The following is a 21,973-nucleotide window of genomic DNA, read 5'->3' as shown; positions in this document are numbered from 1 at the left end:
CGACAGGAAAATATTTTCCCGACAACTTGAAAAAATTTTCCGGACAAAGGGAAAAAATTTTCCCGACGACAGGAAGAACTCTTCCAGTTGTCCGTCCGTAAACCATTCAAATTTTCGAAAATTGAGAACTTTTTGGTCGAACTTCAGAAAAAGTTTTTCCTTCCGACAGAAAAAGTTTTTTCTTCGACAGAAAAAGTTTTTCTTCCGACAGAAAAAGTTTTTTTCTTCCGACAGAAAAAGTTTTTTCCTTCCGACAGAAAAAGTTTTTTCTTCCGACAGAAAAATATTTTCCATCCCACAGGACACAAAACGAATGTCCGACGTCCCACCAACCGAGTCCATTCCCAAACCAGAGGAACCTAAAGCACCAGCCCCTGCACCTCAGTTCCAGCAAGTACCTCCGATTTACTACCAATTTCCACCTCAAGGTTACTACCCCACAAGGCTTCCCGAACTACCCTCCTCAGCCTATGCCTTACTTCCCAACCCTTGGATGTTCCAGCAAGCTCCACCCCAGCAATTCCAATCTCAATCCAAATCGAAGAGAGACCAAGAGTTCGAAGAAGGTCTGAACCGCTTACGCAAAGATTATGCCACAGCCCCTATGGAAGACGACAGGCTTTCAGTCTCTTCCCTCAAATCGACCGATTCGACTCGTACCACAGATTCGGTTCGTGACCGTGAAGACTACCTCAAGCAGTCTGAGAGACTCTTCATCCTACAACCATTTACAGTTGGAGCTCTCAAGAACATGCGCAATTACGAAGGTCAGACACCAGCTGGAGACCGCAAAACAGACGTACTCGCAAGAGCCGTCCAGCTCGTCAAGACAAAGACTGAGATAGTCGACTTCATTCTTGCAGCTTGCCCATACAAGTAAAAAAAATAAACAATTACGAGTTAAACTTTTTTCTTTCTTTTCTGAGTTGTTTAGAGCTGGTTTCTCTTGTAGGAACCTTTCGTACTCTTCCATGGTCATGTAATTGCGAATTTTGTACGCAATTCCAGGTTCGTTGTTTTGAACCTTACGTATGTAACGCTTCCATCCTCCTCAGGGAAGTAAGCTGCTAACATCTGACCAAGTTTTCTCGGTGACTCGGAGCTCATAAAAATGTCACTTTTTAAACGTTAAGTTTTAGTCTTAATTTTACCCTTTGTTTGTCAAGGTAGTATTGGAGTGCAATTTCTCCAAATTCTCTGTGTCGGAGTTCTTCAGCATTTTCCAACGTGTACCTGGAGAACTCAAAAAGTTGTCAAGAAGATACTGCCATGCTGCTCTTCTGAGTTCGTCGGTATTTTGGAAGTGTTGCACCTTCGAGTCTTCGGACATGAAAAAATGACACTTTTTCTATTAAACCGTTTTGGCATTTCTCATGAGTGAGTATAGTTGCCGAACCATTGGAAGAGAAGAAGTACCCTTGCTGGCAAAAGACAAAAATAGTTGCCTTAGTTGTCATTGCAATTGTACTCGTAATTGAATTCATTGTACTTCTCTTCACGTACATAAAACTCAGCAATGGTATTTGCTTTAAGAAGCTACCATCTTACTAAGACTAAACACTTTACATTTTTCAAGGTTGACTTTTACAATTTGAATTTTGTTGCTGAATTCAGCAAAAATATAATTTAGGTAGAAGGTTAGATCTAACCTCTTTTCTAACCTCTTTTCTACCTCTTGAATTTTCATGAATTTTATACAGAAAAATGCTTGTTTTGAGGTCGAGCCACTTTTGGCTCCACCGTATTCTTTCAACCAAAACTCATGAATTCAGCAAAAATATAATTTAGGGTAGAAGGTTAGATCTAACCTGTTTTCTAACCTGTTTTCTACCTCTTGAATTTTCATGAGTTTTCCCGAAATAAAAAAATAAAGTTAGTTTTTTTTAAAAAAATATTTTTTTATTTTATTGTAAGAACATGTTAGCAACAACAGCACCAAACTCGTTAGTCATGAACCCAACTTCAATGTTAGTAGAGATGAAAAGCTTCATTCCTTCTTCATATACTTTCGAAACAGAAATCCAGAAGATAAAGCAAGAACTTTTAACAAGTACTTTAGACTGTAGTGCGAAAGATGAAACAAATGAACAGTATCTTTATGAAATGCAGGACATTATTGACCATTTACCCAAATTGCCTGAAATCCAACAACAAAAACTCACTATTCCTGAATTCGACGAAATAGAAGTCAAAGCAACTGACTCAGTAGAAATAAAGAAGTTCATACGTAAGGTAAATTATGAGTTTCTTGGATTTCATTGCAACCACAAAGTCATGGACAAAGATTGCGATATGGTATATAAGAACATCTCTGACATATACAAATCTGGGGAGTTTAAGACCTACGACAACTTTGTTTCGTTAGTTGCTGAATGTGTATGGCAGATAAGAGATAAAGATAGAAGAGGTAAGATATGGAATGAACAGATAAACCCGCAACTTTTGAGTTAAAGAGAGCAATTGACGCCTTAGTCATACTAGCAGGTAAGGTTTCAGAATATAACGCAAAAATGAACCCACAATGTTCTAAATGTAAAGCAGCAATGAGGAAATATAACTACTCCGTCAAAGAGATAGAACGTATGCGAAACGACTATGCTGACTTAAAGAGGGAGGCAGAGAAACCAGCAGAAGATAAAATGGACATGTTGACATTTCTAAACAAAAACTATCCAACAGCTGACGATTTCCTTCTTTCAGATGTCAAGAAGAAATATAAAGAAACCTTCGGCATTGTTAAAACATTCGATGTACTGACAGAAGAAATAGAAGCTACGAAATTGTTTAGAATTTCACGAATTCACAATGTTTACCATGTAAAACGCTTATAAAATAACTGGGGTAGAAATGAGGTTAGAAAACAGGTTAGATCTAACCTTCTACCCTAAAATATATTTTTATTGAATTCAGCAACAAAATTCTGAGTAAAATGACATATGGAACACATACTTTTTTCAGTAAGGACATATGGGGTAGAAATGAGGTTAGAAAACAGGTTAGATCTAACCTTCTACCCTAAAATATATTTTTGCTGAAAAAAATGACCAAATTTCATGAATTTCCTCATATGTTTGCTACCCCGACTTTTTACAGGGGTAGAGATTCCGTACGAAAATCGTGAAAAATAACAGAGTATTTTGACAACTTCAAACAAGCAGACTAAGACTCAAACACTTACATTTTTACGCTTGACTTTTTACAATTTGAACTTTGTTTGCGTAGATATGAATTCTGAAAGAAGTATGAGGGTCTTGTATGACTTTGTACTTCTCCCATAGTTCATGTCTGTCAAACTTACCTGCCATGGACTCTTTCATAAGTTCCATGAAATCGTCTTCGGACAATCCGGGGAAAAGTATAATATCAGTAAGTATTCTCTTTACATCCTTACTTAAACTCTTGGCTGTCTGTACACAAATGACAACTGAAATGTTAAAGTGTCTGAGCTTCTTAAGAATTCGACACATGTCTTGTTCTCTGTTCTTTAACAAAGGATGAGAAGCAAAGTCATCTAAAATAAGAAGACATCTATGAGGGTATGTCTTCCAATCGTAAGATTGCAATTTCTTCGAAATGTATTCTATCTCTTTCTGTTTGTTTCTGAAGTGTTTCTTCTCTAATATTCTCTGCATTTCCTCATTTGGGTCTTTAAACTTAGAATTTATATACTCATTTATAGCATTGTACTTCAAAACTCTTCTTTGGTACTTCTTTCTCCAATCTAACAACTCAGTATCCTTTATACATACTAACTTAGACTTCTTTATAATATCTTTGAACGAATTGACGGTTTGGTCAAATTGACCAGAAGTACTACAAATAACAACTAACTCATAGAATGGGTTCTTCTCATCTAGTTCTTGTTGTTGTGCAGCCATTTTAAGATAAGTGAAAGTCTTACCCGACCCAGGTGGTGCGATTAGACCTGTTATACCATTCTGAGCAAATAGGAACTTGTCATGTATAGGTTTTATCTGAGCATTTTCTAACTTTCTCTTGTTCTTATTTAAAACATTCTCAAATTTCTTGTCAATGTCAGCAAACTTTTTTTCTAACATATTTTTAGAAAAATTAAAAATTTTATCTTTTAGGAAATGTCTAGCGATTTCGCTATCTATATTCGAGACAAGCTTTTTGACAGCAAAACATCTGTCGACCATAAAATCTTACATAGTGTAAACAAGAAAGGGGAATTTGTTCTAAAGTTCTGTTTCTGGGAATATGACAAGAACCATAAAACATTAAGCAGAGCAGTCTTAAAATTTGTCAATGACAGACTTGTTGACAGAGATGACGCCGATTGGAAAGATGAAGTCCAACAAAAGTTCTTAGAATGCAAAGAAGACACATGCGCTGTTCTTGAAAATGAAATAGAAAACAGAATAGAAGAGCTATTAAAGGACAAAGACCTTTTACATAAATATGGTTGCGCCAAATTTGACATAACTCCACCAGAGAAGAAGAAGAAGAGAGAAAAGAAAGAAAAGAAAGTAGAAGAAAAGAAAGTAGAGAAGAGAAGAAAGAACCAGAGCCAGTTCCAGAGAAAAAGAAATTTGACATGTAAAAATAAAATTTTATTTTTAGAACATTTCTGGGTCAATGTCAATGTTCTCTTCCTCTTTAGGGGCAAACACTGGCTTAGACTCTAAAATCTTTTTACCCAATTTACCTTGAACTTCAACTATCTTAGACTCATAATATTCATAGTCGTCTGCTTTCTTTGGTTCATAAGGTATAACAAGTTTGTATGCTTCGCCTTCTTTAAGGTTTGAGAACCTTCTGTCAAAACTTTCTTTGACTGCTAACAAACCTTCTATGTCTAAGTCTTCAAATTTCGCACCATTTTTAGTCACAATAGCAAACTTAACTGGTTCGATGTTCCAAACTTTGCTGAATGAAGACTTTTCAAAATGGTAGAAGTAAACATTCAAATATGCGAATGGAGCTAACTTATCTTTGACTTCTGTCATGTACTTATTTACTGAGATGAATTTTGCCATCTTTTCTATCGGATAAAAAAATATTTTTTTTATAAAAAACGTTTTAAAATGGTATGCCATATAGCTTCTTGAATTTGTTAAGAAATAGTCTAACGCATTTTCCATCTGTATCTCTAGCGTTTACATGAGCACAGCCATCCTTAGTAAAATATACTTGTAATTTTCTATAGTTTACGCCGGTATAAAGGTAGAAAGAGTCCTGTTCTTCGCTATAGTAGTAAAACTCAAACGTATGCTCGCCATAGTCTGTAATTTCAATTGCTTCATCTTCTAGTTCGTCGACAAATTCGAATACTATATCTCTAAATTTGCTTTTGTTCTTATTGTTTTCAGAACGAGTGACCCAACGCAAGTTTTCAAGTCTATTGTCGTTTCTTATATGGTTTATATGGTCTACAAAAGGTAAATTGTTAGGGTTCGGTATAAAATGAGTTGCAATGACAACATGTTTAAAATAGTTTTTTCCACTCATACTCATCCTAGCATATCCGTTATTTTGCTCCCATCCGCTTAAAACTCTTTTTGTCTCTTTGTTTCTGACTTCAAATGACTCACAACAGTGAATTTCATATTTCTCATCTAACAAACAAGTTTTCCAACAGTCTTTTCCAACAAACTCAGCGTACATTTCAAATAAAATAAAAAAATACTGTTTTTAAAATTTACTCATAAAAATTTTTCTTTGTATATACGCCGTTCTGAACATCTAAAAGATTTTTGACATTTGCCAAGAATGTTCGTTTAGAAGCTGTCATATAACCATATTCTTGACAATATTGTTTATACGAATCGTACAATGACCTTTCATCTAATGACACAAAGTCAGTTTCATCTATGAACAGTTCATATACACTCTTGTTTGCTTCTAACAATGTTTGTCTCTCTTCGGTATGTGGAATTTGTCTTGGATTGAACTTAGAAATATCTAATGTCATGAAATATGAGAACAAGTGGTTGTAAAAGTCAGATGTCAAAGTTTCTGCTAAGTCGTCAAAATATTCTGTATCTTGCATATGAGAATCTGACGTTCTGACAACTACATATCTTCTGTCAGAACTTTCTAACTTCATCGGAACAGCATTGTTTGAAACCATAATGAAGTTTGCAACATTTTCACAAACTCTTTGGTCTTTATATTTTCTTTCAACAACTCCAACTTTATCTGTTATAAGACTCTTCAAAGCATCTGAGTTCAAAACTTTTGTTGTATCTATACTTTGAAGTTCATTGCAAACTATAAGTTTCATATTCTCAATTGAAGAGTTAAATTTACCGCAGATGTTTTCTAAGTTTGTCATATTAGGGTTCGAATAACCTTCTAACAGTTTGCATAAGATATCTGTAAAGAAAGTATTCTTACCTGTTCCTTGTTTTCCAATTATAATGAGAGCAGTTTCATTTTTAGCACTTGGATGTTGTAAGATGTTTGCAAACCAACATAAGATATACTCATAAACCTTTTCGTTTCCATTGCATATAATTTCTTTGACATGGTCTAACCAAGCTTCTATAATATTTTCTTTCCATTCTACTTGTTCGTATTTATATCCAGTGAAGATAGAATAGAAGTTTGGAGATGGTGTATAAAACTTTATACCACGAACTGAAAAATCTTCAAGTTTGACAATAAGATATCCCAAGCATCTAACATCTTCATGCCAACTTGTACGACTTTTATTTTCTTAAGTTTCTGTCTACATTCTTGTTCAGACACTATTGTTGCTCTTGGTTTGTTAAAGACAACATCCCATTCTTTCATAACATAACATTCTGGGGCAGAGTCGACATAAATGACTAAACGTTTCAAATTCTCGACTGCTTTGTTATAGTCTCTAAATGGACACATATTTCTGAATGCTTGGAAGTCATAAAAATCTGAAACATCTATTCTGTACATTTTTATAAAAATAAAAAAAAATATTTTTTTTATTCTTGACTTTGTTGTTCCATTTGTTGCATTTGTTGTTCTTGAGCTATTTGTTGTTGAAGTTGTTCTTGTAATACAATACTTTCACCAGTTGCATCTTCCAATTCGAAACTTTCTGCCGTCATTGACAAATACATAGGACATAAAAGTTTTACAGGAACAAAGTTTGCGTCAACTAATGTCAACGTTATACTTGCCAAAGTGTTTGAGTTCACTAAGGTTGAAAATTCTGCATTCGAATGAACAATAGGCAAACCAGCAGAGAAAGTATTGTTTATACGCATAAGTATCTTTTGGTCATAATAGTTTCTGTCGACATTCGAATAACACTTTGAACCTAAGTTTGAAACAATATATAAGATTGGTGTGCTTAATGTCAATGGAATAGACATTCCTTGTATGACACCTTTTCCTGTTATAGGAAACTGTTGGTAGTAAAAACCAGAAATAAGTTTTGTATTATAGCTCATATTGTTTATAGTAAACTCAGTCGGACATCCAAACATAATGAAACCTGCTCTAGTTGCAGCACATGTTACGCCCGTCCTTAAAGTATTAAATAAGTCAACAAAACCTGTTGGTGGTATATCTGAGTAAGTATCTTCAAAGGAGTATTTTTTACCATTCACAACAATAAAGTCTTCTGGTGTCAAAAGAGCAAAACAGGCTTTAGTCGTCATTGTGTTTAAAGTTAGTTTACAATATCGTCCTTGAGGACTTTGTAAGTTTGTTGTTATAGAATTATATGACTCAGGGTTTTTAGTCGTAATAGTATAAACCATTATATCTTCTGCCATTTATATATATTTAAAAGTTTTTCTGAAAGTGGAGAAGAACTTCATCTAAACTTTCACATGGCGTTTCTTGAAGTTCTCTGTCTAAGAAGTTCAAATATTTTGTAAAGACATAGAACTTTCCTTTGTCTACACGAACAAACAAAACAGGGTCTTTCATATCGTTCAAAAGTGTGTAAAGTCCTTTACATGAAATAAAGTCTATATTATTTTTCTTCAAACATCTTTCAAGAAGTTTTGACATTTTTACTTAGCAAATAAATTTTAATGAAATGTTGTGGTCGTCAAATATTTTTATGACGTCTGGGAAACTATACTTTAAGTTCAACGTTTCACCTCCTTTCATAACGTATATCTTGTCAATGACATTATATGAAACACCACAGCAACTAATGTCGGGTTCTATTTCTTTGATGTTTATATCGTCTGCCTCTGTCAAAAGTTTCAATAGTTCTTTCAAAACTTCATGAGGTGCAATGACATATGAGTTCACTTTTACAGGGTTGTGTTCGACCAAGTTTAACATTATACTTAAAGCTTGACAAATCTTCTCCTGAGTTTGAAGTTTGTCTTTCAGTTGTTGGTAGTCGTTTCGAATATCTGCAACAGAACTTAAGTCTCTGCTAACTTCAGGATATGTTGGTTGTTCTTTTACAGGAACAATTGTTATACCATCTTCGTCTTCGTATGGTTTCCCCACTTCAACATCTCTGTCTTTGACATTGACAACAACACTTTGACTGTTTGTTTGAGTTGGTGAATTTAACTTCACATCTGCCACCGCCATTAAACCTTTTGAAACACTCACGCTTCTATTTTTCGGAAATGACATTTTACTTAGAATAAAAAGATGGACGTATTCGAGTATCTCTTCGAATTGAAGCAGAACAAAGTTTACACACACAAACAATACAAATACATTGACAGAATAGTTCTTTACACAAACAATGGTAAATGTTATAGAATAGCAATATTTGCTGAACCAAAATATTTCCATAAAGCAAAGAAAGTTGGTATAACTGAAATGGTGAAAGTTCTTGACGTTGACAAAAATATAACAACAAAACTTACAGATATTTCTAAAGGAAAGTTTATAATACAATATTATGTCAAAACTGGCGTACTGTCAATATTTGACGGAGAGAAGTCAGTTCAAGAACAACTTTACTGACCTGCTGCCAAAATCTGCTCGATGGAAGCTGTCGTTATGCCAATCTGAGGAGCCCCAGCAGGTTTCATCGAACGAATCTTCAAAAGAGCATCTTCCGTGAAAAGTGCTATTGGTTTTGTAAACTTCTTTGCTCTCAATTCATCTGGACCGTCTCTGTCACCAGTATATTGTATTTGTACAGTACCAACAGTTGAAATACCACCCATAAAGTCTTCTGAGTCAGCAAATGGAATGCCAAGCCAAAAGTTTGAACGGTCTCCATTTGTATATTGAGTTTTTTGACCTCCTGTATGAGTCCATACTTTCACATATGGCATAATAGAACTTTGCATTTCAGGGTTAATAGTTGTTGTGAAGTTGTTGTTAAAGTTCATAGCATCTAATGTCAAGTTGTATGACCTCATATCCTCAACTGTAGAATATTCTTCTCTTGGATAATATTTGCCATCTATGTTTATATGATATTTAATACCGGGGTTGTAGAAACAAGAATAGTCATTTATAGTTCGTCTGAACAGTACAAACATAGTATCTGCATGTTTCATTGCAGTTGTTAAAGCAATATCTGTTCTTGCACCTGGGTCAGCACTTTGGTTTCCAACTTCACCTGCAAAGTCTTTGACAGATATTTGGTGTATAGGGAACATAAGTGGAACTGCAATATATTTGGCAGCTAAAGCATTTGAAATATCTGGGTCCAACATATAGACTGCAAGTCTGCTTTCTATTCTCTTGCATTCAAATTTTTCGCATGTGAACTTAACTGGGTCCCAAGCAGTTCCAGCAGCATTGAAATAATAGTTTACTTCATTGTTGAAGTTTGAGAAACCAAAGTCTAAGTCAACTTTGTCTTTGCAAAAGTCACAGAACTTGGCTCCACCAGTTCCAGCTACAGTAATGCTGAATGGGTCTTGTGTTGGTGCAATGACTAAGTTATTTTTGCTTGGAGTAAGTTCGATAGAAATTTTTCCTGCCCAGTTTGGCAAGTATCTTAAAAACCTGAAGATGAGGAAAGATGACAAAGGAACTCTAAGTTTCAGTTTTACTTTAGTGGCAGCAGTTCCATCTGAACCAGAAAGGTTAACATAAACTCCTGGAACGTTAGGGTCAAGTCTTCTTATTTTCTCAATATTTGCATACTGGTCTGTTTGTTCTCTAGCTTGTGGTTGTACTGAGTTTCTCAAAGCGAACCATTCATAGTTTGCCCATGTTACTGTTTGAACTAAGTCAGAGTTAGAATATATCTTATATCCCATGAAAACTTCTGGAGCATATTGGTATCCGACATAGAAAATTCCATTGCAACCTTTCTTGTCAGACAACTTGGCAGAAGGTTTTATTTCAATGTCTTGTTCCACGTATAAGAATGAGTTGTCAATAGAAATAATATGAAACCTGTCGCAAGCAATATCTACTGTTGTTGAAGAACCTTCTCCAAACTCACCTACGTTTCCATAAGAAACAGCAGTTGTATATTCGTAAGTTCCAGGAACTATTTCTGACCTTCTAATGGCATTGTCGCATTCGTTATACCATTCGGAAACATTTCCGTTCATGGCATCCAAAACTGTTGGCGTTATATTCTGAGCGGCGTACATTTCATATGAGTAAAAATATAGAATAGTTGGATTTATATGTCATAATAGAACCCACTCCGACCAAGCTTTACTTTCTTCCTGACTGAGTTTTTAACTCTTCTTTTTCCTTCATTGCCCTCTGCTTGAAGTTGTTGCATCTTTGCATTATGTTCATCTAGTATGTTGCAAATTTCCCATGTCCTTTTTGCCTTTGGGCTCTGGTCGCCCATCTCAGGTAACCTATATCCTAGAAAGAGTTTGTCATAGTCTGTATTTGAGTCTTCGCGTATTGTTTGCATGACTCTTTCCTGAGTTTCCGGTTCAAGCGCTTCAAACAGTGCCTGTCCATATGGAATAAGCTCGTTTCCAAATATATGTTTTTGTAGCCATTCTGGTTTTCTTTCCATGTTACCAACTATATCTTTTGTGAATGGGAAAGCTTTTACCCAATCTTTCAGTCTTGCGTCGTTTATTTCTGTAGTTGGTTTTATTTTGTCAAGGAACATGTTTTTCAATACTAACATTTCATTTGGTACTGTCCATTTGAGTTTTCTTAAATATTCATCCCTTCTCGATTCATCGTCTGCAAAGTAAGTTTTATGACATTTTGTAAACTTTCGTTTGCAAGGTCATGTACAATAGGTTCTCTTCCTTCTCTCTCCCTAACTTTCTTTCTAAACTCTTCACCAAATATACCATCTCTATGGTTCTGTGTAGTTCTTTGAGATAAATGTTCTAGAACGTCAGGTGTTATATTTCCATCAGCCATGTTCATTTCATACTGGTCCAAAATATCTGCATCTTTCATATCTTTCAATGGCATTAAAGCCGCGCTGAAAATACCAGCTATATCTGGTTCACCATTCACTTCCATTGCGTCTACAACTTCTTGGAATTGTGGTTGTAAGTTTATGAACCACCTATCCGGATTAGCTTTATGACCCCATCTCATTGTAGTTCCATCGTCTGCAGAAACAAAAGTAGGTTTGTTTCCATATTGGCTAGGTTCTGAATGAACTTTAAACAATGTTTCATTTCTATATGTTTTGTTGAAATTTAACCTTTTATTTTCACCGAGTTCATCCAAAGATTGAACGTTATATGCTCGTAAGTAAAAAGGATTGTTGTATTTGTGTACATTATCTTTCAGTACTTCCATTCTATGCTGGATATTTTCATCTGATGTTGGAGTCTTTTGTATGTCGGCGAACATTTTTCGATATTCTTCTACTATGTCAGCCGAATTTTTTTTAGACTCTTGGAAATATTCCATATTCTCCGCATACTCTTGTTGAGGGTCAAGATTTTTCGGCTGTTCCAAATCTTCATCTAGTTCTGTGAAGTTAGTTTCCAAAGGAAGGACTTGTTCGTTTCCTTCAGGCTCTTCTAGCTGTTGTTGCTGAACTATTTCTTCCATGTCTGGTTGTATCTGAACTTCTTCCTGTGGAGTTTCTTGTACCTCATCTGGTGGCATTTCATATATTCCGAGACCGTTTTTAAAAAGTTCCCTATCTAAGTCATCCGCATTCATAAGCTTTTGTTCTTTCGTTCCGTCTCTATTTTTTACGCGTTTCATGACGAAAGTTGAATTGTCATTTAGCTCTGACATCAAATATCTCGGAGTAAATTCATCCATGTCATTTGGATGATATGCTATTAAATCATATCCCTTAGCGAGCTTGTATTTTCCAGGTTTGAGATTATATCCGTTTTGGTGCTGAGCCATAAAGCTAAATAGGTTCGGGTCAGTATTTCCATCCTTGAACTTTCTAATAGCTTCTTTATATCTGTCACTAAAGTCAACAGTATCTGGGAAACCACACTCTTCTTTAAGCATTTTTAAGAATTCTTGGTTTCCTTGTTCTCTACTTCTTTTATGTCCTTGCTCTGTTTGTGGTTGTTGTTGTGCAGGGTTTTGAACTGTTGGTTGCTGTGCTGGTTGTTGTGTTGGTTGTGGTGCTGGATTTTGAACTGTTGGTTGTTGTGTTGGTTTTGGTGCATGCCTGTGTCTGTGTCCATGTGACGATGTAAATGTTTTAGGTAGTCCTGGTGCAGGTGCTTCTCTTGGAGGGTTTGGTGGTATATAAGTTCCACCAGCTGGCACATATGTTCCATCTGCAGCATAATGTCCTACCTGACTTTTCGTTCTTAAGAAAGCATTTACTAGGTCTGTTTTGGTCTGTTGTAACTCTTTTTCTTGACTTTCCACAACAGTTGCTCTAACGGCGTCATAGGCACTTTGAACTGCCTGTCTCGTTGCTGCATCTGTTATTTTCGTCATATTTTGTGCTACTTCTCTTAACTCTTTGTCGAAACCTTCAGACTTCAGTTTCTTTCCAGATGAGAAGTCGTTCACTAGTTTCACCTTACTATGAAGAGCTTCGAAGGCATTCTTAAAGTCAGCATTCATTAAAGCTTCATTTGAACTATCTTCATCCGCTTGTATTTTTGTCCTTATTGACCCTATGAGTTGGGCTGCTTTAGCGTTGGCTTGGGCATCTAACCAGTCATTATTAGCTTTTATATATTCTGCGCTTTTCATTGCCTTTTGCATGGCTGCGTCGTTATTTTTACTTTCTTGTGCTAAGTTTCATACTGTACGGTTTGGTTTTGCAACTGTAAAAGTTTTTCTGCCTTTACATTTGCTTCAACTTCTTTTTTATACTCATCGCTATCCATATATGTCTTCAGGGCTTTTTGTTTTATCTCTTCATCTTTCAGTACTTTATATTGAGTAGTATGGTTTTTCAAATTTATAACATCTTGTTCCATTTTTGCTACTTCTGCTGCTTTTTCTGACACTTTTTTCGCATATTCTTCTGTACTTAGTTCTTTCAGTTGTTCTTCTTTCTTCTTTTTCTCTACGTTTAACTCATTGAGTTTCTTTGTGTGTCTGTCATATTCTAGTTTCTTTTCGTTTTCACTTATTTGTTTCTGTATGTCTATGTTTGACTTTTTGACATCTGTTATTTGATTTTTGAGTGAACTCAAATTCATTTGACTTTGAGGGTTATAAGCTGTTCCGTCTGCAGCTCCACCATAGCCTGCCATTTTCGCTAAAAGTGCCGCTCTTAAACCTCCACTCTGTGCACCAATAACTCGGTTTAAAAGCATAGGGTTGCTTGACATTTGTTGCAACATAGTGGGGTCATTCATAATTTGTTGTTGCAACTGTTGTTGTGGTGTTAGTTTTACTATTGGATGTTTCAATGCTCTCTTCCTCTTACGTATATTCTTACGTAGCTTACGTGGCATTTTAAGTGAAGTTAAAAAGCGGTTTTTGACAGATGTTTATATGACACTTTTTGTTCAGCACAAAAAACTACTCGGTCAACGTGTTGTCAGTTTTGTAAAATAACCGTCCTATCTCATTCTATAAGGGGGAAAGGCTTCTCAAAGTATACTTCCTTGGAACGCCCGTAACTTTTCCTGTAGCGACGATAGACCCTTACTTGTCCGGATAAAGTTATACTATTTTGAGTGCTCTACAAAAAAGTCACCGGCTGGCTCGTCCTCAGAAATTTTTTATGGGCTAGAGGGTGCAACGCGCCTGGAAGCCCTCCGAATAAAAACTTCATTTATACTAAACATCTTCGGGGCTAGAGGGTGCAACGCGCCTGGAAGCCCTCCGAATAAAAACTTCATTTATACTAAACATCTTCGGGGCTAGAGGGCGCAACGCGCCTGGAAGCCCTCCGAATAAAAACTTCATTTATACTAAACATCTTCGGGCTAGAGGGCGCAACGCGCCTGGAAGCCCTCCGAATATAAACTTCATTTATACTAAACATCTTCAGGGCTAGAGGGCGCAACGCGCCTGGAAGCCCTCCGAATAAAAACTTCATTTATACTAAACATCTTCGGGCTAGAGGCGCAACGCGCCTGGAAGCCCTCCGAATATAAACTTCATTTATACTAAACATCTTCAGGGCTAGAGGGCGCAACGCGCCTGGAAGCCCTCCGAATATAAACTTCATTTATACTAAACATCTTCAGGGCTAGAGGGCGCAACGCGCCTGGAAGCCCCACTACCTTTTTTTTTTTTTTTTATACAATGTATGTGTAAAGAAAATACTTTATTTACTAGTTAAAAAATCATTTGGTATTGATCAAGTTATTTTTTCTGGATAAGATATTATATGGATAATTGGATAGAAAATACAATTATATAATCTTGTACCTGGTTTAATTAAGCTAATTGTCATCAGAAACTTGTAATTTTTATGAATTTCAGATTTTCTTTTCATTACTGCTTTTCTTAATAGGTCAAGTTCTTATTTACGTTATAAAGTATGATATTTACAAATATCAAGTTATCGTGTTTTTTGAGAAATTATGAGAAACAAACAAAAATGAAAAAGATAGGAATAGCAATGAATAGTGATGTGGGTATAGAAAATGTAAGAGATACGAATGCAAAGCAATCAGTATTTAGGATATTGACCATAGATTTCGAAAAAAAAATGCTGCATATTGAGCGAAAACTATGATTATATTATAAGGCTGTCATTTAAAGCATAATGAAACTATTCCCTTTTCATTTTAATCGAATAAGATAGTAAAGATTTTTGAATTAGCTAGAAACTGATGAGATGTTTTCACAAATCAGATTTTTAATCTCTATAATGCATAATTCACTCAATATCTCAATTTTGATATTGCGAGATATTTTTGCTATCGGTTTCGCAATTTTGACACAATAGCAAGAGGGTTCTATAAGCATTATTATCAACGTAGAATCTGAATATCATATCAGAAAATGTCGCAAATCTGACATTTACACGACCAAATAGCAAAAATAATTGAATACTTTTCGCAAAAACTTTAAAAATCGATAAAAATATGAAATATAGATATTAAAGAGACTTTTTATATAATATTAAAAAAAAAAAAGGCAGTGGGGCCTCCAGGCACTTCGTGCCCTCTAGCCCTGAAGATGTTTAGTATAACTTTGTCCGGACAAGTAAGGGTCTATCGTCGCTACAGGAAAAGTTACAGGCGTTCCAAGGAAGTATACTTTGAGAAGCCTTCTTCTGGGTCGAAAACATTATATAATGTGTCGCTTTTCACAAATTATATATGTTTTCATGTTTTGTCACTTTTCTGTCACTTTTCAGGAAAAAACATTTTTATTATTATATATAAATGAATTTTACAAAACCACCGTTACCGTTCTTTGGAAATAAGAGTAAATGTAAAGATATTATATTGAGAGAACTTAAGAAACTACCGAATGGTCTAACATTTGTAGATTTGTTCGGTGGAAGTTTCTATATATCTCATTTGTGCCATACAATATTTCCTGACTCAAAGATTATATGCAATGACTTCGACAACTATATGGACCGTCTCAAACATATTCCAGACACAAACAATATATTGAAAGAGTTAAAAGAAAAGATACCTATAGGTAAGATGGAACGTATACCATTAGATAACAAAAATATTGTGAGAGAGGTTTTGAAAAAAGCAGAATATATAGACTGGGATAGTATATCTGCTTAGACTATTATATAGTGGTTCTATAAGAGTCATGACATTGAAACACTTATGTCAAAAGTTTTATATCTTAACTATACAAATGTTTTCAAAGAGGACATAGAAAAATATATTGAGGGTATAGAGTTTGTGAGATGTCATTGGACAGAGTTGTATGAAAAATATAAAGACAAGGAAAATGTTTTCTTTATAGTGGACCCGCCGTTCTATAACACATGGGATTTTCAATACCAAGTAGACTGGACTTTGAGAGACTCTTTAGAAACTTTAGACGTTATACATAACCATCATGCTTTTACTTTACATCCGATAAAAGTGGTTTGGAAACCGTTATGAGATGGTTAGAGGACATACATGACTATGAGTTTAGATATGACAAGATAGAATATGAGAGAGGTCCTATAAACCGGAGAAAGTGTCACAATAACGAAATTTTATTAGTAAGTAAATGTGGTTTGAAATAGGACTACTTGTTTTAGGTTTTTTCCATTGTGTCATTTATTTATTTTGACGTGGCAGAAAAGTACAGAGAATATGAAGATGAACCAATGCCTGCAAATGTTCAGCATATGTACTCGTAAGAGATATTTTTATCTAATATTAAATGGACGCACAGAACTTAGCGAATGCACAGCAACCTGGACAACCAAACCCAGAGAATATTCCAAATGAAGTTAGAATACAAACTGCAATGGCAAACTATGGTCAAGTGCCAACAGATGTACAAATGCAAACTGCCATGTCAAATGACGCTGCGTTAGGTTTGCCACCATGGTATGCAAATATGAGATGGAAAGAGTTTTATACAAACCCTGAAGTGGGATATAAACAACTTTATGCAGATGACGCGAACACAGGAGTTGACCCAGAATATGTTTTCTACCAGAGGAGAAACAGAATGTATGAGCTCCAGTTAAAGAATGCTATGGAACTCAACAGGAAACGTAAGAGACTAGGCGGACATTAGATTTTTACATATAGTAAAATGGGTTTCTTCAGTAGTATTGGAAACTTCTTCAGAAGAGTTGGAAGAGGTATATGGAATGGAATAAAAACCGTAGGAAGAGGAATTTGGAACGGAGTCAAAAATATTGGTAAAAGGGTAGGTCAGTTTGTTGGTATTATACCTAAAGACCCTGAACCAGAAGAACAAGCTCCTGTTATACAACAGCCTGAACCTGCACCACAGTCTAGTTGGCAACCAAATCCAACACCTCAACCGTATTAAAAAATTATATTTTTACCGTTCGATAGTAGTTGTATATGAAACTAAGTTCTAAGTAAAACGCATGGTATAATGGAATTATTCTTTTTCTTCCATCTGTAGTAAACCATACTTGAAAGTCTGAAATACTTCCACTTGGTGGTTCGTATAACTTTGTAGGTTTTTCGTAAAAGTCATTTGCCAAGCATAAGAAAGAGTTTTGGGCGCCAGAAAATGAAGCATGAACAATAATAGCATCTTGGTCGAAAACATTTTCATATGTTCCATTAGGGTTTTCGACTTCATAAAAGTCTGGGTGTACTGGATATGCTGCAGGCTGATTTAACATCCTCAAAAATCTATACCATGCCAAGTTGTTATATTTTGTAGAAATATAAACGTTTTCTCCAAGGTCTTCTATTCTATTGATTTTAACAGTTGCATTTTTCCTGTCATAAATAATATCGAGATGGTACTCTCCCTCGTCAATGTTATACTGGTTTGCATATTCGATATAGATATCGTTTATTTTTTCTTGAAAAGCTTGAAGAGTTGTTTCTAAGTTTACAAGCAAATTCACTTGTAAAAGTTTTCCCTGTTCAAATTTCTCATACATACGTTTTTCTTTGTTATAGTATCGAACTTCAAAACCGACCGTAAATGGGAAACCATGTATGGCTTCTGAAATGAACTTCATTCTACGAAAGCCAATAGCTTTTGTGACGGATGGGTCTCTTAACCATCTTAATGGGTAGTCAAAACGATAGCCTTCATGCTTTACGGTATCTGTCTCAAACTTTTGACCGACATTAGTAAAAAGTTCATCTAATGGTTTAGTTGTAGCAACTCTTGAATTTTCTTTTTCTATTGAAAGCATATTTTATCTAGAATAAAAATGTCGAAAGATATTGCTTCCATGAGAGAAATACAACACAACCGACAACTCATTATGCAAGCTCTAAATAAGAACACAACAAACTTTTCAAACTATTCTAAGATATCTGAGTCATTGAAAGAAGGAAACTTAAAACTGACATTAAACCCAATGACAGATGAGTTTCTATTTCAAGACAAGAAGAACAATACTGTCTGTATAAATCCAACAAAAGGAACTTTAAACGAGAAACCTATAAATGAACTTCTTTTGAAAGCAGATGTTGACAACAAAGCTGACAAAGAATATGTAGACGATGCAATAGCAAAAGAAGAAGAAAGAGCTAACAATGCTTATGCAACAAAAGAACATACTCATCCTGAACTAGCAGACAAAACATATGTTGACAATAAAATGTCAAGTGAAGTGACGAGAGCTGAAAACGAATATTCTAAAAAGACTCATACACATTCTATATCTGAAATAACAGACTTAAACGTTAGCCTTGAAAATAAGGTAGATAAGGACTTATGGCTAGTGTGTTAGTGAAGAAGGCGGATAAGGAATATGTGGATGAAAAAGATAAAGAAATTATAGAAAGGGTTGACTGGTACCATGAACGGACATCAAAGATTTTAAAAACTAAAGCCGATACAGGATGGGTTTCAGGATGTTTAGACCTTAAAGCAGATAAAACTTATGTTAACGATGAGTTAGAGAAGAAAGCAGACAAGAACCATACACATACAAGTTTTACAACTGTTGCTATAGAAAGTATTGAAGGAACGGTTGAAGAAACTGGTGGGGATGCAATATATTGTAAACCTCCTAACTTTCCACAAGGTTTAACATCGGATGACGACATAACGACGATGAGAAACATTAGATGTAAAGATGTTTATGTCATGAAGGATGAACATAATATTAAATTCACTGCTCAAGATTTATATGACAAGAAAGCAGACAAAACAGAGCTTCAAACATTAAAGACAGAAATGCTTCAAACATTATATCCTATAGGCTCTATTTATACGTCAATGAACTCTACCAGACCAGAAGTAGTACTTGGTTTTGGAACTTGGACTCAAATAGTCGACAGGTTTTTGTATTGTGCAAACTCTTCAAAGGAAACAGGTGGAAGTAAAACGATTTCAGGTGAAAATTTACCTGCACACAGTCACTACATAGATTTAAGTACATCTCAAGCAGGTTGGCATAAGCATAAATTTTGGGATTGGTCAGCAATGACAAAAGGTAAAGGATATGATGTTAAAGACAACGTTCAGTTTGCTATAAATTGTTTCTGGGGTAACACTCAGGGAGATGGAAACCATACACATCGCGTTTCAGGATATACGCAAACAACGGGACAAAGTAAAGACTACATGCCACCTTACATGACAGTTTACGCATGGTATAGAAATGCTTAGTCGTCATTTTCAACTTCTTTAGCATATTCGTCAGGAGTTGTCTTATATTTGTTAGGAACTGTCTTTGAAAGTATACCACCTTGAACTTTGACAAGTTTGAAACGAGGTCTGACAATAGTAGTTTTATCTTCTGCTTGCAGTGTGTACATTTTGCCATGTTTGCCTAAAACTTCATAATATTCTCTTGTATACTTTCTTCTATTTTTACGAACACGAATGTGAGTACCTGTCGGGTTCCCATTGTTGTCATAGTCAATAGTATTTTCATATGGGTCGCGTTTAGGTATTTCTATTTTTACTTTGTCACCTTTCTGAAGTTTGAAGCCCGGCATTCTTTCTTGTTTGTCTCTTTTGACTAAATTATTAAATATATAGTCTTTCTCTAAGTCAGGGTTGTTTTTCATTTCTTCGGGGGTGGTTTCCCAAACCTTTTTGTTTACGGCTATTGTAAATATTTAAAACTTGTCTCATCTTTGCCATGGAGAAGTGTCTATATTTGTCGTCATATGACATTTCATTTGCTTCACCACCTTGTGGTTGGTTTAAGTCTCTTAACATTTTTATACAACCGTCAATGACACCAAGAGCAGAATGGTTTTGGTCGACAATGAAATATTGGTTTACATTTTTTGAACGCAGATAGTTTTTTACATCATCTGATTTGAAAGAACTTTCACAGTCAGATGTCAGTTTTGTTGGATGGTATTTGTCAACGAATATTGTCAAAGCAGTTTTCACATCTAAAATATTTTTGGACCATAATGGTATGGCTTCACAGTATCTTGTGTTTTGACCGACAAATATTAGCCAGTATGGTGGTCCATCTTCTCTATACCTCGGAATGTTTTCCAAGATATCCATAAACCAAGCATTTGGTGTTGAACTAAAGATTTTTATCATGAGTGCTTTCTTTGTTGCTTTAGAAACATAGGGGTCCTTGTTCGGATTCGTCATTTTTTATCCTATAAGAAATGGGTTTATTTGGCGCATTAGCAGGAGTTGCATCCAGATTTTTGCCCGCAGTGGGAACAATAGCCAGAGGTGTATTTGGAGTTGGAAGGAAGATTTTGAGTACATTAGGTATACTTAAAGAGAAAGCACAACCTATTATACAAACTGTACAGAAAGGTTGGGATGTAGCACGAGATGCAACAAATCTTATTCCAAATCCTGAAACAAGAGGAAAAGTTCAAGGATGGATGGACAATGTAGGAAGACAAGCAGGAAACTATTATAACAAAGCAAATGACTACTATAACCAAGCAGGACACTATATGGACCAAGGTGAAAGATTCTTTAACAGAGGATATAACCATGCACAACAGTGGGTAAACAATAACCAACCTCAACCGCCTCAAACGTGGGGAATGTAAAGTTTTTTACTGAGATGAAATGAACAATACAGCATTGAGACAAATGGGTTCAAGATGGATTTGTCGGCTTCCAGCAGTTACACAACGTGTTTGTCAAGTTCTTCCTATACCTCAGGAAGTTTTAGACCGACTTAAAAAACAACAACAACCAGTTGAAAACAAACCAAACTAAAATTTTTTACTGAGATGAAATGACCGAAGAAGTTGAAACGGTAGATTTGACACCACAAACAAAAAGTTCAGAACCATTGTCAAAACCTGTCAAAGAACTTACAGATGAAGAGAAAAATTCAATAATAGAAAGTGCCAGGTCTGGAAATACAAACCCTAACTACAAAGTCACTTTTCATAAAAATGGAACGGCAAGTATCTCAAAAAAGAAACAGACTCTCACAAATAAAATATTGAAGTCTGAAGGAGCTTTCGAGACAACAGATGGAAAAGTTTACTTCACTGACCAACAGTTCATTATAGAACATCTCATTGACTTAGAGTCGAAATATTCTAAACTTTACAACAAACATAAAAAGTTGAAAGGAAAACAAAAACAAATGGCATATGATATTTATGAAGATGTTGACGACACAACTGTTCCTGCAGGTGAAGTAAAGTCAGAGAAACCGAAAAGTGACGAAAAACCGATAGAAGAAGAAAAACCAAAAACTGAAGATAAACCAAAACCAAAGTTTAGTTTGGAAACTAAACCAAGTCAACCTTCATTAGCTGGTATGGGTTGGCGTCAAAGACTTATGGCAGCAGGCGGTTATGTAAAGTAAAGAAAAAATATTTTTTTATTCGAATTTGAAATGTACGCTGAGTTTGTTAGTGAACCTCAAGTTGAAGGAAACTTGTTTGTTAGATGAGAAATATGAAATGGCATACCATTTTAAAACAATATATTTTTACATATATTAAATGCTTCAGGTTGAAAAACAAAGAACAAAAGTAGCAGATACAAAACCGTTAGACTATATCTTTACAAATGCTGGTAGGACTATTTCAGATGAAGAAATTTCATCCCGAGCATACAGGTTTGACTATCCAATTCGTTGGCTTCAAAGTCCTTCAGATGCAAAGGCAATAGGATTTAGAAGAGTTTTGTTTTCAAATAGAACTAACGCATT

General features: G+C 35.2%; 15 protein-coding genes and 8 pseudogenes across 23 annotated transcripts, besides 4 other annotated features; 9 read left to right on the top strand and 14 right to left on the bottom strand.

Moving 5' to 3' along the window:
- Positions 1 to 14,518: part of a mobile genetic element that runs on past the window's edge.
- TVAGG3_0015320 (uncharacterized protein) lies at positions 314 to 880 on the top strand (the record flags this gene model as incomplete). Its single annotated transcript, XM_051220007.1, has 1 exon — positions 314 to 880. The coding sequence occupies one exon, from the start codon at positions 314 to 316 to the stop codon at positions 878 to 880; it is 567 nt and encodes a 188-aa protein (XP_051104993.1).
- On the top strand, positions 2,511 to 2,831 carry TVAGG3_0015310 (organellar and viral DNA polymerase type B; the record flags this gene model as incomplete). Its single annotated transcript, XM_051220006.1, has 1 exon — positions 2,511 to 2,831. The coding sequence occupies one exon, from the start codon at positions 2,511 to 2,513 to the stop codon at positions 2,829 to 2,831; it is 321 nt and encodes a 106-aa protein (XP_051104992.1).
- On the bottom strand, positions 3,670 to 4,160 carry TVAGG3_0015300 (annotated as a pseudogene). The gene has a single exon. A coding segment is annotated over exon 1 (491 nt).
- TVAGG3_0015290 lies at positions 4,270 to 4,564 on the top strand (annotated as a pseudogene). The gene has a single exon. A coding segment is annotated over exon 1 (295 nt).
- TVAGG3_0015280 (protein of unknown function, DUF4108 family) lies at positions 4,581 to 5,000 on the bottom strand (the record flags this gene model as incomplete). The annotated part of the gene is made up of 1 exon (XM_051220005.1): positions 4,581 to 5,000. One exon carries the CDS (start codon positions 4,998 to 5,000, stop codon positions 4,581 to 4,583), a length of 420 nt encoding a protein of 139 aa, XP_051104991.1.
- On the bottom strand, positions 5,044 to 5,628 carry TVAGG3_0015270 (His-Me finger endonucleases family; the record flags this gene model as incomplete). The annotated part of the gene is made up of 1 exon (XM_051220004.1): positions 5,044 to 5,628. One exon carries the CDS (start codon positions 5,626 to 5,628, stop codon positions 5,044 to 5,046), a length of 585 nt encoding a protein of 194 aa, XP_051104990.1.
- Positions 5,663 to 6,247, bottom strand: TVAGG3_0015260 (Poxvirus D5 protein-like family; the record flags this gene model as incomplete). Its single annotated transcript, XM_051220003.1, has 1 exon — positions 5,663 to 6,247. One exon carries the CDS (start codon positions 6,245 to 6,247, stop codon positions 5,663 to 5,665), a length of 585 nt encoding a protein of 194 aa, XP_051104989.1.
- TVAGG3_0015250 (uncharacterized protein) lies at positions 6,592 to 6,897 on the bottom strand (the record flags this gene model as incomplete). Its single annotated transcript, XM_051220002.1, has 1 exon — positions 6,592 to 6,897. One exon carries the CDS (start codon positions 6,895 to 6,897, stop codon positions 6,592 to 6,594), a length of 306 nt encoding a protein of 101 aa, XP_051104988.1.
- Positions 6,927 to 7,724, bottom strand: TVAGG3_0015240 (uncharacterized protein; the record flags this gene model as incomplete). The annotated part of the gene is made up of 1 exon (XM_051220001.1): positions 6,927 to 7,724. The coding sequence occupies one exon, from the start codon at positions 7,722 to 7,724 to the stop codon at positions 6,927 to 6,929; it is 798 nt and encodes a 265-aa protein (XP_051104987.1).
- Positions 7,972 to 8,508, bottom strand: TVAGG3_0015230 (protein of unknown function, DUF4106 family; the record flags this gene model as incomplete). The annotated part of the gene is made up of 1 exon (XM_051220000.1): positions 7,972 to 8,508. The coding sequence occupies one exon, from the start codon at positions 8,506 to 8,508 to the stop codon at positions 7,972 to 7,974; it is 537 nt and encodes a 178-aa protein (XP_051104986.1).
- TVAGG3_0015220 (protein of unknown function, DUF4106 family) lies at positions 8,886 to 9,296 on the bottom strand (the record flags this gene model as incomplete). The annotated part of the gene is made up of 1 exon (XM_051219999.1): positions 8,886 to 9,296. The coding sequence occupies one exon, from the start codon at positions 9,294 to 9,296 to the stop codon at positions 8,886 to 8,888; it is 411 nt and encodes a 136-aa protein (XP_051104985.1).
- TVAGG3_0015210 lies at positions 9,418 to 10,490 on the bottom strand (annotated as a pseudogene). The gene has a single exon. A coding segment is annotated over exon 1 (1,073 nt).
- TVAGG3_0015200 lies at positions 10,645 to 11,628 on the bottom strand (annotated as a pseudogene). Its single transcript has one exon. A coding segment is annotated over exon 1 (984 nt).
- On the bottom strand, positions 11,833 to 13,369 carry TVAGG3_0015190 (annotated as a pseudogene). Its single transcript has one exon. A coding segment is annotated over exon 1 (1,537 nt).
- Positions 13,541 to 13,724, bottom strand: TVAGG3_0015180 (annotated as a pseudogene). The gene has a single exon. A coding segment is annotated over exon 1 (184 nt).
- Positions 14,432 to 14,518: a terminal%2Cinverted (terminal inverted repeat of Maverick-3 transposon ID:TVAGG3_0015170).
- An 832-nt stretch (positions 14,519 to 15,350) lies between these two features.
- Positions 15,351 to 15,418: a terminal%2Cinverted (terminal inverted repeat of Maverick-3 transposon ID:TVAGG3_0014940).
- Positions 15,351 to 21,973: part of a mobile genetic element that runs on past the window's edge.
- On the top strand, positions 16,573 to 16,935 carry TVAGG3_0015160 (uncharacterized protein; the record flags this gene model as incomplete). The annotated part of the gene is made up of 1 exon (XM_051219998.1): positions 16,573 to 16,935. The coding sequence occupies one exon, from the start codon at positions 16,573 to 16,575 to the stop codon at positions 16,933 to 16,935; it is 363 nt and encodes a 120-aa protein (XP_051104984.1).
- TVAGG3_0015150 (serine threonine-protein phosphatase family) lies at positions 16,954 to 17,196 on the top strand (the record flags this gene model as incomplete). Its single annotated transcript, XM_051219997.1, has 1 exon — positions 16,954 to 17,196. One exon carries the CDS (start codon positions 16,954 to 16,956, stop codon positions 17,194 to 17,196), a length of 243 nt encoding a protein of 80 aa, XP_051104983.1.
- TVAGG3_0015140 (uncharacterized protein) lies at positions 17,201 to 17,788 on the bottom strand (the record flags this gene model as incomplete). The annotated part of the gene is made up of 1 exon (XM_051219996.1): positions 17,201 to 17,788. One exon carries the CDS (start codon positions 17,786 to 17,788, stop codon positions 17,201 to 17,203), a length of 588 nt encoding a protein of 195 aa, XP_051104982.1.
- Positions 18,122 to 18,533, top strand: TVAGG3_0015130 (annotated as a pseudogene). The gene has a single exon. A coding segment is annotated over exon 1 (412 nt).
- TVAGG3_0015120 (uncharacterized protein) lies at positions 19,473 to 19,880 on the bottom strand (the record flags this gene model as incomplete). The annotated part of the gene is made up of 1 exon (XM_051219995.1): positions 19,473 to 19,880. One exon carries the CDS (start codon positions 19,878 to 19,880, stop codon positions 19,473 to 19,475), a length of 408 nt encoding a protein of 135 aa, XP_051104981.1.
- TVAGG3_0015110 lies at positions 20,448 to 20,862 on the top strand (annotated as a pseudogene). The gene has a single exon. A coding segment is annotated over exon 1 (415 nt).
- Positions 20,869 to 21,021, top strand: TVAGG3_0015100 (uncharacterized protein; the record flags this gene model as incomplete). The annotated part of the gene is made up of 1 exon (XM_051219994.1): positions 20,869 to 21,021. One exon carries the CDS (start codon positions 20,869 to 20,871, stop codon positions 21,019 to 21,021), a length of 153 nt encoding a protein of 50 aa, XP_051104980.1.
- Positions 21,401 to 21,625, top strand: TVAGG3_0015090 (phage tail repeat-like family; the record flags this gene model as incomplete). The annotated part of the gene is made up of 1 exon (XM_051219993.1): positions 21,401 to 21,625. The coding sequence occupies one exon, from the start codon at positions 21,401 to 21,403 to the stop codon at positions 21,623 to 21,625; it is 225 nt and encodes a 74-aa protein (XP_051104979.1).

The sequence above is a fragment of the Trichomonas vaginalis genome, chromosome IV (genome assembly GCF_026262505.1).
Source record: "Trichomonas vaginalis G3 chromosome IV, whole genome shotgun sequence".
Classification (NCBI taxonomy): Eukaryota; Parabasalia; order Trichomonadida; family Trichomonadidae; genus Trichomonas; species Trichomonas vaginalis.
This window is presented reverse-complemented; position numbering and strand designations above follow the sequence as displayed.